We start from the raw sequence: 15,504 nt of genomic DNA on the forward strand, positions 1-15,504 counted from the left end.
GGGGAAGGGAGGGAAAGGAAAATAGTGTAGGAGATGCTGCTGAACATTGGGGATTGCCGGGGGTGGGGGGGGGGGGGGGGGTGAGAAAGGAAAGACTGCTGGACTATGGAGGGGAGATAGAGAGGTGGTTTCAGCTGAACCACAGGTGGGGAAACAATACAAAACCAAAAAATATCATATTCTCCAAGGACAAGCAGGCCATGTCATACTCACATGTGGACACTTTCATAGTATATATAACTTTAAGAGCACACACCAACGTACCCACAGACTGATAAACAAGTGCCACCAACAAATAATCTTGCGACTGTGAAAATTTCAGTGATAAGCGCAATGATAAGAAAATAATATAACATGTAAGGATGAACTCTTATAACTTAAGATCAAGCTATCAATGCAATTTTTAAGATGCCAACATGAGCAGGAAACCAAATATAATCACAATCCTCCAATGTGCTCATAGAGAGAGAAAAAAAAAATTTACTGGATGATTCCCATTTATTTTATGGCTGTGAAATCCTCAGATTTCATTTAACAAGAGGCATGTTACATTCTATACCTCAGATGACTTGTCTAGCTGTGATAATGGCAGAAGTCTCAGATTACATAAGTATTGCCATACTGGGAAAGACCAAAGGTCCATCAAGCCCAGCATCTTGTTTCCAACAGTGGCCAATCCAGGTCACAATATACTTGGCAAGATCCCAAAAAAGTACAAAACATTTTATACTGCTTATCCCAGAAATAGTGGATTTTCCCCAAGTTCATTCAATAACGGTCTATGGACTTTTCCTTTAGGAAGCCGTCCAAACCTTTTTTAAACACCGCTAAGCTAACCGCCTTTACCATATTCTCTGGCAACGAATTCCAGAGTTTAATTACACGTTGAGTGAATAACAATTTTCTCTGATTCGTTTTAAATTTACTACATTGTAGCTTCATCGCATGCCCCTAGTCCTAGTATTTTTGGAAAGCGTAAACAGACGCTTCCCATCTACCCGTTCAACTCCACTCATTATTTTATGGACCTCTATCATATCTCCCCCCTCAGCCTCCTTTTCTCCAAGATGAAAAGCCCTAGCCGCTTTAGCCTTTCCTCATAGGGAAGTCATCCCATCCTCCTTTATCATTTTCGTCGCCCTTCTCTGCACCTTTTCTAATTCCACTATATCTTTTTTGAGATGCGGCGACCAGAATTGAACACAATATTTGAGGTGCGCTCGCACCATGGAGCCATACAGAGGCATTATAACATCCTCATTTTTGTCTTCCATTCCTTTCCTAAAAATACCTAACATTCTATTTGCTTTCTTAGCTGCAGCAGCACACTGAGCAGAAGGTTTCAATGCATCATCAAAGACGACACCTAGATCCCTTTCTTGGTCTGTGACTCCTAACGTGGAACCTTGCATGACGTAGCTATAATTCGGGTTCCTCTTTCCTACATGCATCACTTTGCACTTGCTCACATTAAACGCCATCTGCCATTTAGACGCTCAGTCTCCCAGTCTTGTAAAGTCCTCTTGCAATTTTTCACAATCCTCCCGCGATTTAACAACTTTGAATAACTGTGTGTCATCAGCAAATTTTATTACCTCACTAGTTACTCCCATGTCTAGATCATTTATAAATATGTTAAAAAGCAGCGGTCCCAAAACAGACCCCTGGGGAACACCACTATGTACCCCTCTCCATTGAGAATACTATTTAACTCTACTCTCTGTTTTCTATCTTTTAACCAGTTTTTATAGAACACAACCTCCTGTCCCATGACTCTCCAATTTCCTCTGGATTCTTTCATGAGGTACTTTGTCAAATGCCTTTTGAAAATCCAGATAACACAATATCGACTGGCTCACCTTTATCCACATGTTTGGTTCACCCCTTCAAAGAAATGTAGTAGATTGGTGAGGCAAGATTTCCCTTCACTAAATCCATGTTGACTTTGTCTCATTAATCCATGCTTTTGAATACGCTCTGTAATTTTGTTCTTAGTAATAGTCTCTACCATTTTGCCCGGCACCGACGTCAGACTCCCCAGCCTATAATTTCCCGGATCTCCTCTGGAACCTTTTTTTAAAAATCGGCGTTACATTGGCCACCCTCCAATCTTCATGCTCAATTTTAAAGATAAATTACATATTTCTAACAATAGCTCTGCAAGCTCATTTTTCAGTTCTATCAGTACTCTGGGATGAATGCCATCCGGTCTAGGAGATTTGCTACTCTTCAGTTTGTAGAGCTGCCCCATTACGTCCTCCAGGTTTATAGAGAATACATTACGTTTCTCCGACTGGTCAGCTTTGAATACCATTTCCGGCACCGGTATCCCACCCAAATCTTCCTCGGTGAAGACCGAAGCAAAGAATTCATTTAATCTCTCTGCTACAGCTTTGTCTTCCCAGATCGCCCCTTTTACTCCTCGGTCATCTAGCGGTGCAACCGATACTTTTGCCGGCTTCCTGCTTTTAATTTACCTAAAAAAAAATTACTATATGTTTTTGCCTCCAACGCAATCTTTTTTTCAAAGTCCCTCTTAGCCTTCCTTATCAGCGCTTTGCATTTGACTTGACATTCCTTATGCTGTTTCTTATTATTTTCAGTCGGTTCCTTCTTCCATTTTCTGAAGGATTTTCTTTTAGCTCTAATAGCTTCCTTCACCTCACTTTTTATCCTCGCCGGCTGTCATTTGGTCTTCCGTCCTCCTTTTTTAATATGCGGAATATATTTGGCCTGGGCTTCCAGGATGGTGTTTTTGAACAGCATCCACGCCTGATGTAAATTTTTGGCCCTCGCAGTCGCTCCTCTAAGTTTTTTCTTTTCACCGACTTCTCATTTTATCATAGTCTCCTTTTTTAAAGTTAAATGCTAACGTTTTTGATTTGGGGACAGTCTTAAAATCTCAATATACTTCTGAAGAAAGACAGGAGAGGGGACATATGATAGTGACATTTAAATACCTCAGTGGCATAAATGCACAGGAGGCGAGTCTCTTTCAACTATAATGTAGCTCTGGAATGAGGGGGCATATGATGAAGGTGAAAGGGAACAGAATCAGTAGTAATCTAAAGAAATACTTCTTTACAGAAGGGGTAGTGAGTTCATGAAATGGCCTCCCAGTAGAGGTGGTGGAGACAAGGACTAGGGGCCAAATATTTTGTACAGATCTACTTGATAGGTTATATTTATTTATTTATAGCATTTCTACCCCGCTCTTTCCCGCTCGATAGCAGGCTCAATGTGGCTTACAATGTATAGGTACAGAGTATCACAGGGATAACACAATTTGAGGGTACAAAGTATCAAAGAGGTAATACAATGTATGGGTAAAAAGTGTCACTTAGATAATACAGTTGTGTAGAGAAGGATAAAAGGAAGAGATGTGGGAGAAGGATTGAGGTATGTTTAATGTTAGTGGTGTGGGTTAGAGTCATAACTTAAGTTGGGTTGTTTGGATAGGCTTGTTTGAAGAGGTATGTTTTCAGCAGCTTTCGGAAGCTTAGAAGTTCGGTTGTAGTTCGGATGAATCTTGGTATGGCGTTCCAGAGTTGACTGCCTAAAACTGAGAAGTTGGATGCACAGTAGGTTTTGTATTTGAGACCTTTGCAATTAGGCAGGTGAAGATTGAGATATGTTCGCGAGGATTTGGATCTGTTCCTGGCTGGAAGGTCGATTAGGTTGGTCATGTAACTTGGAGATTCTCGGTGAAGGATCCTGTGGATCAGTGTGTGGACTTTGAAGTGTATTCGTTCTTTAATGGGGAGCCAGTGAAGTTTTTCCCGGAGAGGTGTTGCACTTTCGAATCGTGATTTACTGAAAATGAGTCTGGCTGCTGTGTTTTGGGCGGTTTGGAGTTTTTTTTAGAATGTGGGCTTTGCAACCAATAAAGATACTATTGCAGTAGTCCGCATGGGTGAGTACTGTTGATTGAACCAGATTGCAGAATGTTTTTTTGGGGAGGAATGGTTTTACTCTTTTCAATACCCACATCATGTTGAACATCTTCTTCGTGATTGTTTTTGCGTGAGTTTCTAGAGTTAGATGGTTGTCTGAATGTTACTCCTAGGATTTTCAAGTTGTCAGATATTGGAATTGTGACGTTGGGGGTGATTAGGGTGGTTGGGAGTGGATTGGAATGTCTTGAAGAGAGGATTAAGCATTGAGTTTTTTTCTTTATTCAGTTTCATTTTGAAGGCATTGGCCCAGGAGGTTAGGATGTTCATGCCAGTGATTACTTTATCAGAGATTTCAGCAAGGTTGGAATGAAAAGGGATAAATATGGTGACGTCATCAGCATAAATGAAAGGGTTTAGGCTAGCTTTGGATAGGGATTTAGCAAGAGGGATCATCAGAATGTTGAAAAGGATCAGGGATAGAGACGATCCTTGAGGGACTCCGCATTGTGTGGTCCACGCAGATGATATTGATGAGGTTGATTTGACTTGGTATGTTCTGGTGGTGATGAAACTTTTTATCCATTTAATGATGTTTCCGCCTATCCATAGTTTGTCCAGGAGTTTTATAAGGATATTGTGGTCTACCATGTCAAATGCACTGGATAGATCGAACTGCAGAAGAAGTATGTTGTTGCCAAATGAGATTTCCTGTTTGAACTTGGATATTAAGGTGAGTAGTACTGTTTCGGTACTGTGTGCAGGTCGAAAACCCGATTGTGACTCATGAAGTATGGAGAATTTTTGTATGAATTCGTTGAGTTGGGAGGTCACTCGATTTTCCATTATTTTGGTTAGGAGAGGGATGGAGGCACAGGTCGATAGTTAGTGATGTCTTTCATTGTTTTTTTTTGTTTGTTTTTTTGGTAATGGTGTGAGTAGAATAGTGCCGTGTTTGGAGGGGAAGGAGCCTTGTTGAAGTAGGAAATTTAGGTGGGTGGTAAGGTCCGTGATGAATCCAGCTGGGGCATTTTTCATCAGACAATTGGGGCATGGGTCCGGGTGGCAGTGAGATTTGGAGAGTTTGGATAATGCTATAGAGATTTCCTTCGTAGTGAGGGGGGTGAAGTTTGTCCAGGAGTGGTCTGCCGGGATCTCTTCTGGGTCAGGGTCCAGGTCGTCTAGGAAAGTATCAATGTTTGCGTTGTCATGTGGAATTGAGTTGCATAGATTAATGATTTTGTCGTTGAAATGTTTGGCCAGTCGGTTGGCGGATGGGCAGTTTGAGGGTGAAGTTGTTACTGGAGTCGTGTTGATATGGTTTTTATAAGCTGTCGTTTTCTTTTTTTCTATTATTAACACTTGGAAATCCATAGTTCCATATATAGTCACAACCAAAAACGCAAATAAAATATTAGGAATTATTGAGAAAAGAATAGGAAGCAAAGCTATGACAATAATACTGATCCACGGTGTAATCACACCTTCAGTATTTCATACAGCTCTGATTGCCACAACTCACAGTTATAGCATAACTAGAAAAACTGCAGAAAGAGGCAACAAAAATGATAAAAGGGATGAAAGCTGCTTTATGAAGAAAGGCTTTAGCTTCCTTTAGTTTGGGGAAGGTGATTGAGAAGGCATATATGAGATAAAAGGTCTGTGAAACAGATGTTATGGAACAACTTAGGGGCATAGTTATCAACATTGGCAATCGTTAAGACGTGTTATTCTACCACTAATTCATGCCATTTTAGCACAAGTCCCATTTTATATAGTGAGACCAAGTTACTGGTAGCCCACGTTGATAACTTTCCCCCCTAACAGGGAATAGTTTTCATTTTAGCAACTAGTATTAGGACTAGAGGCCAATCGAATTTCAGTTTCAGTTATAGCGTATGAAACGGCCAAAAATCCTTTCTCTGCCCGTCTCAATTGAAAGTTTATTTTAATTTTTGCCCATGTTTTCAGTTTCAGTCAAAAATTTGTGTTTGTCCCATTTCTCTCCCCCCAATCCTTAACAGGAGTTCTCCCTCCTTCCAGACCCCCCAAGTGCCTTCCTCCTTCTACCTGTAGGCCCCCCTAGGACTATCTTACAATCCCTGGTAGTCTAGGGGAGCAACTGGAGCAGGAGCAGTGACTAGTCACCCCTGACCATTCTGGCTCTGCTCTCAAAATGGCTGCCATGACTGAGGAATCACTTCTGCCCCGACTACACCACCAGGGATTGTAAGGTAGTACTGGAAGGGCTACTCTTTGTATTTTTTGTTTCTACTGCAGTTCTGATCTTGCACAATAGCTTATATGGTAAAGAGAGTGCTCCAAATAAATGCTTTTGATACAAAATTTTACCAGGAATTTAAGTCCGTAAATTTGGGTAAGCTCCGTAGGAATTAGCCTCTCCACGGAGTTATGATGTCAGCTGTAACTCTGAGTGTGGGGCAAAGATGGCCACTGTAAAAGAATCATGGTTTTTAGCTTGATTTCATTAGTTGCAGTCCATGTGTGTAAAGGCTATTTTGCTTGGGGATAAAATACAGTCTTTCATTATATAATTTATTGTATTCTGGCTTGGATACTGTGGGTTTAGCAGTAAGATGCATACTGCAAGCTCTCACAATTAAGTTATGGCGCTTATTGCCAAAGAGAATGGACAAAGCTGGTAGAGTAGCTGAGTTTGAAAAACTTTGGACAAGTGTCTGGAGGGCAGATTCCTGAAAAATTATTAGAAAGATAGGCATGCATGTCTCCAACCTTACATTTGCCAATATAAAATATTTCTATATTTATCTTCCAAATACTTTGAAATGACCCAGACTTACTACTGCCAGAGATAGGATGCTGGCCTTGAGAGACTGTTGGTGTGACTCAAGATAGCATCTTTAATAGCCAGGTAGGTGCAGGAGTATTTTTGTTCCCTATAGATTTTGTGTTATGTGAAAATATGCATGTACTTTCACTTTAAAACCTGCCTAAAAACATAGATGCACATATTTACATCTAAGTTGTGCAGGCACTTTTACAGAGGAAAACCCACATTCATACTTCTGAAAATTAAAATTATACATGTACTTCTAAAACCCTACCCCAGGGAAACATAAGCACTAAGAAGACACTTCTATAAAGAGTGTAAAAAGTTAGGCACCAAAAATTTGAGAACTAAGCTAGTACTCTATAATGGCAAGGTTGCATGCCTAACCCGTATACAATGCTAGCATGAGTCGACAGTTATGGGCCAACATTTAGGCACACCCACTTATACCATGTCAATAGCAGGTGTAAATTTGCACATCTAAATGTGACATCCTATTTGTGCAACTAACAGTATTTTATTAGATGTGTATTGCCCAAACCACCCACATGAGCTTTCCTCTTGCAGTTACTTGCTAGAACACTCAAGTTATCGAATAGCACCTCGGGGGGGGGGGGGGGGGGGGGTGTAGTTATCAATTTGTGTTAGGGATTTTAAGTTGCATTATTTGCCCCTTAAAATGACTTAATGGACCCTAACATAGCTTGTCTTAATTTACTGACGCAATATTTAAGATGCTGCGGGTTACATAGTAGTGAGATGCAGAACATGCAAATGCATTTTTGTATGTCATTACTATGTAAATACTCTGGTGATACACCGTAAGTCTCATTAAGGCCCAGAAATTGTGATAAAATAACCTCAGGTTTTAGCTGGGCTTATTTTACCACCCAGGAGCACCAAGCCACAACCTGATGATCCTGGGCCAGGGACAGAGCTTTCAGCGCCTCCTCCCTCTTCACATCCCTCCCCCAAAGGGTTCACTATCCATAGTATAGCCTATCAAATGTATTCACTGGTGGTCCAGTGGTGATCAGGAAGGAGTGTTCCACAATAGCTCCTGACCTGTGATGCACCTAGCATTATGCCTTGTGCTACTACCAAAGGGGGTCATGGGTAGCAGCACAAGACTACTGCTAGGGGTGCCATTTTGGATATGGCACTAGACAGGGCAGGAGTGTCGGGGATCTCTCCTACCTGACCCCACTGACCAGAATACATTTGTTTGTTGGGGGGAGGGGGGGGGGGGAGGGGCGAGAAAGTGCTCCGGGGGGGGGGGGGGGGGGGGGAGGAAAGAAGCTCTGACAGCTCTGTCTCTGTCTCTGGCCCAGGAGCATTGGGTCATGGCTTTCAGGCCCGATGTTCCCAGGGTGTTGCAATAATGCTGGGGATTACATTACATTGCATAATGCATCTTATATTCTGCTACTACCAACACAGTTCTAAAGGGATCACATTAAAAGAAGCTAGGAAAACCACTTAAGAAATTACAATCAATAATAACAGCAATACCTTAATGTTATCAATTGTTTCATTCATAGAGCACATACATATAAAACAAGAAAGTTATGGATTTTCTAAAGACCTTATAATTAAAGATCTTAATCCAACTAGTAATCCATTCCATGCTTTTGCTGCTTGATAGGAAAATATAGTATCAACTTACTGTGTCAAGGACGTCTTTCATGAACAGATGGAAAATGGATTAAATTATACATATATAAGAGGGAACTGTATCATAAATTACCCTTAAATTATACAATAAAGTTTGAACAAGACCCTCGTCTCTGTTGGTAACCAATGCAGCTGAATGTCTAAAGAGGAGACATACAGATTTGTATGAGCATATCGTTTGAAGAACCAATCTAAATTGCTCCAATCGAAAATATTTACAAATTTGCCACAGCTTCCATAACAGTAAAAATGATTTCTTTATTAAAGAGTTTACTTGAAGTTCAAGTGACAAATTATCAAATATTACTCCTAAAATCCTTAAGGTAGAGGAGAGTTTTTATCACTGCTCTCTCTAAGCTGAATTGGAGTGCCAGTATGGGGTGGTGCTTCAATACTGTATTTTCAATTGCTAGGGATAGGCAGGCTCTCTGAAGTCCTGCAGAGCTTGCCTGTCCCTCACTTCTGAAAATATGATAGCCCCCCCCCCCCCTCACAATGGAAGAACTATAGCAAAGCATATCAGTTTGAAAGCTAAATCTTTTTTTGAGTCACAGTTTGTTTTATGGTTCATCGCTCAACAGTTAAGCAGAGTTTTAATGATTTCAGGCAAAGGTTTTTTATGACAGATTACCCCATGGAGCCTAATATCATTAAGAAAAAATATATAAAGTATAGGAGGGGTTCAGTGGCTTTTCCCTCCTGCTTTTTTCATAATTTGTAGCTTTAATTCACTTATAATTAAAGAATGCACGTTGTAATCAGCATTTGTAAGAGTTTTTTCATGAGATTTGAATTGGTCTCTTTTACCCTCTGATTGATTTTGTGTATAACTGACAAACAGGGCTATTTTTGAGGGGGTACTTGGGGGTACTGAGTACCGGCACCTTTTCCACTGTCTGCTAAAATTGACCCATGGTCCCCAAGTTTTAATGAAAGAGCTCAGGCTCTACACACCAAATCTGCCTTGTTGTAGATTCTGTGACTGGTTGCAGGGGGCCTGGCTATTGTGGGGTAGGTCCCTCAGGGTGGCCTAGCATTTGAGTACCGGCACCTTTTTTGCTAGAAAAAACACACTGCTGACAAATAACTTCAGATGACAGGAATCAAGTGGCTCAAAAGGAGCTTTCATCAGCTGGGTGAGGACAGTGTTGAAATCCCATGACATCTTTGTTAATAGTTTCACATGAAACAAATAGAGGATGTACAGAGATGGGCTTACCTCCTACACAGTGATAAGCACTAATTGCACTTAGATGAACCCTTACAGAGTTGGTTTTCAAACCAGACTCTGAGAGGTGTAGGAAATATGCAAGTAATTTTTGTTTAGAGCAGGTGAGGAGATCTAAGGCCTTGCCCTCATACCAGAAGCAAGTCTCTTCCACTTAGTGTAGTCTTTCCTGGAAGCCAGCAAAATGTCGGAGACTTCCTCTGGCAAATCTAAGGATTCAAATTCTATGCTCTCAATGTCCAAGCCATGGAGGTTGGGGAGGTCGGAAAATATACCAATTTCAATGGATCTTCAGAGGCTAACTCCAGAAGAGGAGGATACCAGATCTGCCTCAGCCACTAAGGTGCAATTAGGACAATAGTTCCCTGGTCTTGCTTGAGTTTTAACTAAGTCTTCTCTATAAGAGGTATCGGAGGATATGCATACAGAAGTTCCTTCCCCAATGTAGGAGAAATGCAACTGATGCTAGTGTTCTGTATGATCTGAGCCTGGAACAGAACTGGGGGAATTTGTTGTCGAGATGAGCGGCAAAAAGATCTATGGAGGGGGTGTCCCACGCTCGAAGGTCTTATGGGCTATGCCCGTGTTGAGAGACCACTCTTGCAGTTGGAAAACCCTGCTCAGTCTGTCTGCCAGGCAGTTGTCCTTTCCTGGTAGGTACGTGGCTTGAAGTACCATTCCATGAAGGAGAGCCCACTGCCAAATTCTCACTGCTTTCTGACACAAGGAGAAGGAACCCGTAACCCCCCTGGTTTGTTTAAATAGAACATTGTAACCTGGTTGTCCGTTTAAATGAGAATAATTTGGTTCTGTATCTGATCACTGAAAGCCTTTACAGCCTTCCAAATAGCCCTCAGCTTCAGGAGGCTGATATGAAGATCTGTTTCCTGAGCAGACCAAGTTCCCTAGGTGTGAAGCCCATCTACACGAGCTTCCCATTCTAGGTTGGATGCATCCATTGTTAATGCCTTCTGAGGAGGCAGAATTTAGAGTGGTAGCCACACAGTCAAAGGCGATCAAATTGTCCACCAGAGAAGGGCATTAGTTAACTCTGGCAGAATCTGGATTGCATCCACCAGATTCCCTGCTGCCTGAGACCACTGGGCTGCTCTCAAATGGAGCCATGCCAAGGGAGTGACATGGATGGTTCAGGACATGTAGCTCATCAATCTCAACATTTGCTGAACTGTGAACTGCTTGCTGCTATGGACTTTCGAGGCCAGTGCTGTCAAGGTATCTGCTCTTGCTTGTGGGAGAAAAGCATGAGTCTGCAATGTATCGAGAAGGCTTTTATGTACTTCAATCGCTGGACTGGAAGAAGATGGGACTTGGGGTAATTTATGACAAACCCCAGTAGCTCTACCACCTAGATAGTTAGGCGCATTGATTGTCATCCACTTCTGTGATGTGCTCTTGACCAGCCAATCGTCCAGATAGGGACACACACATACTCCCATATACTCCCAGCCTGTATAAATACACTGCTAGTGACTTTGTGAATACCCTGGGAGATGAAGCAAGACAAAATGGCAGAAGAAGGTACTGTTAGTGGTGTTTCCCTATCTGAAATCTGACATACGTCTTCTGACTGGAAAATATCAAAATGTGGGTATATGAATCCTTCAAGTTCAGAGAGCATAGCCAATCATTTTCCTGGGTAGAAGGGTGCCCAGGGAAATCATCCTGAACTTCTCTTAGAGCAGGAATTTGTTCAGGACCCTTAGGTCCAGGATGGGACGAAATTCCCCTGTCTTCTTGGGCACAAGGAAGTATCTGTTATAGAATCCTTTCCCTTCTTGCCCTGGCTCCATGTGTTCAATCACAGTGGCCTGTAGAAGGGTAGAGATTTCCTCTACAAGTACCTACTTGTGCCAAGAGCTGATGTACAAAGCCCTCGTTGGGAAACTAGGTAGTTTTTGATGCCAATGCAGGGCATAACTAAGACGGACTATTTGAAGAACTCACCGGTCAGAGATGACAAGGGGCCACCTGTGTTGATAAAAATTCAGCCTATCCCCTACTGGTAAGCCATCCAGGATGGTTACTTTGAGCATGTCTATGATCTTCTGGAGCCAGTCAAAAGCTCATCCGTTGCTTTCACTGGGGAGCCAGCTGGGGTTTTAGAGGGTGGGACTTGCAAGGCTGAGAACGCTGGGCCTAGGGGTTCTTGGCAGAGCAAGAAGGTGGTGGAAACCTACGCCTCAGAGTAGTAGGGTCGCCTCTTATGCCCACTCAAAAATCCTCCTAGAAGAGGAAGCTACAGCTGGAGGTTGCCAAGACAGGGTTTCGATGGTGTCTGTATGTTTCTTGATGAAGTCTGCGAACTCTTCTACCTTACCTCCAAATAGACTGTCACCCCGGCAAAGAACATCGGCCAATCTCTCCTAAACTACTGGTTCTAGGTCAGAAACAAGCAGCTATGAGAATCTGCGCATCCCCAAACTCATGGCGGAGAGTCTGGACATGATATCAAAAGAGTCGTACACACCCCTGACCAGATATTTTCTACATTCCAGCTGCTTATTGGCCAACTGGCGAAGCTCTGAGGCCTATTCCTGTGGGAGAGAATCCGCAAGACTTTGTGTACTGTAGACCAAAGACTGTAAGTAAAGGCTCATATAGAGCTGGCAGAACTTGATGTGGGCAATGAGCATCAAGACCTGAAAAGCTTTCCTCTTAAACGAGTCCAGTGTTCAAGCCTCTCTACCCGAGGACGCTGAGGCATGAGTCCTGGAGCTCCTAAGCTTGTTTGAGGGTGGATTCGACCACCAAAGATTGGTGAAGCAGTTGGGCCCTCTCAAATCCATGAGCCTTCTAGATTTGATACTGCCTATCCACCTTCTTAGTTGCAACCTGCAGTGAGAGAGGAGATTCCCAGTTCTTCGTCAGTGCATCTTTAAGGAAGGGATGCAATGGTATCATGACCCCTTCCTAAGGAGGAGACTTGTAGTCTAGGGCACTTAACATTTCTGCCCTAGGCTCTTCCTCAGTCTCTAACATAAAGGAGACAGCAAGAGCCATCTCTCTAACAAAACCAGTGAAAGAAAGACCCTTAGATGGAGATTTACGTCTCTCGAAGTGAGGAAAAGCTGGGATTGGGAGTGTGTGCACTACTGGAGTGCATATGGGAGCTAGGAGCTAATGAAAGAGTGTTTGGGGGAAGAGCATGTTGGGAAAGACACACTGGGAGAGTTTTAAGAAGAAGGAAAAGAATGGGATAGACACAGGTTGAAGAGAAAGGTGTATGTGTGTGTGTGTGTGTGGAGGGGGCAGATGGAGACAGCTTGGGAAGAAAGATAAACTGAGGGAGGAAGAAGAGAGGGGGAGAGAGTGAGGGAGAGGACAGTTTTTGTTACACAAGTTTTTCTGAGTATGCCTGAGCACTTGGGCTACACACATCATTGAAGGCCCCCCCCCCCCCCCCAGTTGTTTTAATTTTTAAAATTTGGATTTAGCTATCACTTTTTCGGTACACTAAGTATTTCCGTATCTCCAAAAGGTTTACAATTTAAGTTATACAGGCCTGACTCTTATACTGAGGGGGTTGTTTACTAAAGATAAGCTTGAGTTAGATAACTCGAGCTAAGCTTTAGTGAACAGGGGGGTGAAGTTTTTAGCCAAAGTTGTCCTCACTTGAAAAATAGTGCCTTAGAAATTCTGCTCAGGACTTCCTTTTTCTTTTTATTATTTTATTCAAATATAATGCAACCAATTACAAGCACACACTTGACATGAAACCCAGAGAGAAACACATTAAAACAGGACTTTCTTTTTCGGTGTGCTCAAGAAATAAATTTTATAACTTTTCACTTATGTGTGAAAGACAAGAAAGCTCTCAGTTTGGGGCTATTTCATATAGACAACACAGGTGCCCATACTGTCTTTATAAAATAGCCTCACAAAAGCTACAACCACCACAAGTAAAATGCACCCACATACACTTGACACCTGCTTGGAAGTTGGTGTAAATATATGCACAAAAAGGTTGAACATGTGTATTTTATAAAATAGAAGCATAATCCATGAATTTGCCTACACTCCACCTAATGTCCTCTTCTGAACATGCTTATACCTCAGGTCATGTAAAAATAGGCATGAACATTCTCGGAAACTACTTTATTATCCCAAGAATTAAGCACATAGTTTACCTGCAGTAAAAAAAGTTTATAAAATTACCCTACAGTAATGCTAACATTAGAAGCTACAGATTGCCTACTCCTGCTTATTTAGAAACTGGCAATTTCAGATGAATAAAAAAAACATACAGAAAGATGAATCACACACAACTGAATATGATGTATTACAAAAAAAATATGTGTGTTTAGATGTGACTTAAAAAAAATCCATAAGAAGCTCTTTATGTTTACACCATAAACAATCTCCACACAGTGGCTGAAGATCCACAGCTGAATTTAAGACAATGTGATTTAATTTAGAAAACAAAGCAAATAAAATAAAATAGCTCAGAGAAATGTGGTGGGACACAAGCACTACATGCAATAGACCACCACTGTAATGGACCATTAAAGAAAACCAACCTGGCTTGCACCTTCTTGTGAATTATCGCTTGAAAGTTCATCTTTCTTTTGGCTCTAGGTCAATCAGTACAACACTAAATTAGATGTAAGTAAAGTTGGAATTATAATGAAACAAAGGGAGACAGGCTTACTACTGTCCCATACCATTTCATATATGAAATATGACCAGAGATCAACAAATTCTGTTTTTACTACACAAAACCAATTTTCTGCCAATTAGTGGTAGCTTTTTTTAAATGCTGGAAGTTTGGAAAAATAAATACTTCTTGTTGGCAGGGCATCTCATGATACAATAGTTATGAGGGATCATTCTGTAACTCTTGAATTTTATATGCATATACTGCAATTCATGCCCTCCTCCCCACAAAAATCTTAATAATGATGACATATTTCTATAACTGTAAGCAATACGTAATACTGAAAAGTACAAGAAAAACTGAGCTCAAACACAGAGAAAAAAATTAGACTTTTTTTTTTTTAAAGATAAATACTATAAAAAATGTTTTAAAAACTTCTTTTCATTTCCCAGGAATATAGTGGGGGGAGGGAGGGAGAGAAGAATAAAAAAGAAAGGTACATATTGGATTTTGTTGATCCCCATCAATGGCAAAGTGAGCAGAATATTTCTGCAATCACAGCTCTACAACAACAAATATAATTACACCATGACGGTTGTGAAAATGTACTGCTTCAATAATTTGTTGCCATCTAACCCGTTTACAAAGTCGCGCAGCAATGCCGACACAACCCATTCAAAGCCAATGGGTTGTGTCGGCATTAAGGCACCGGCAGCCGCTAGAGCGACATTGTAAACAGGGGTTAAGACTCTTCAAGCAGGAAGCTATATTGTGACTTCTCTAAACCTTGGTGGTAACATTACAGTTTGCCACTGCAGAAGCAACAAATTAATTATCATGTTTGAAGCTTGGATCATAATTTAACCCACATGATGATGCAGAGTTGTTCTGTTGAGATGTAGCACATTCTTAATTTCAATATCCTTCAAAATATCCATATATTTCAAAGAACAATTCCACCATTTTGATCTTAACTGTTCCACCAGGTGATAATTAAGATTGTTTTCATCAGAATAAAAACAGGAAATAAGCAATCATTTCACCTTTCAAAATAATTTTCATTTTACAGATGTAAATACAGCAAAATGTCATTTCATAATTAAGGGGCCCTTTTATCACCCGGCAGTAGGGCTACTGCCAGGTTTGTGTACAGCATATTGGGCCTATCGCCGGGCTCACCCTGGAGCCCAGCGGTAGTTTCGGGCCTGCCATGCATCATTTTCTGCACTAGAAAATATTTTCTATTTTCTAGCGCCAGTGGACAGGTTGTGCCAGGCAGTAA

General features: G+C 41.4%; 1 protein-coding gene across 5 annotated transcripts in view; it reads right to left on the bottom strand.

The window, feature by feature from the left end:
• SMARCA2 (SWI/SNF related, matrix associated, actin dependent regulator of chromatin, subfamily a, member 2) overlaps window positions 1-15,504 on the bottom strand; it is a 679,721-nt gene that overhangs the window by 222,939 nt on the left and 441,278 nt on the right. Inside the window, exon 27 of one of the 5 annotated variants that reach the window (XM_030193827.1) lies at window positions 14,146-14,199. The exons of the other annotated variants lie outside the window; for them this stretch is intronic. Within the exon in view, the coding sequence (XP_030049687.1) occupies window positions 14,146-14,199 (54 nt within the window). The remainder of the gene's footprint in view (window positions 1-14,145; window positions 14,200-15,504) is intronic. 5 annotated transcript variants of the gene reach the window in all.

This window comes from Microcaecilia unicolor, chromosome 2 (genome assembly GCF_901765095.1).
Source record: "Microcaecilia unicolor chromosome 2, aMicUni1.1, whole genome shotgun sequence".
Lineage (NCBI taxonomy): Eukaryota > Metazoa > Chordata > Amphibia > Gymnophiona > Siphonopidae > Microcaecilia > Microcaecilia unicolor.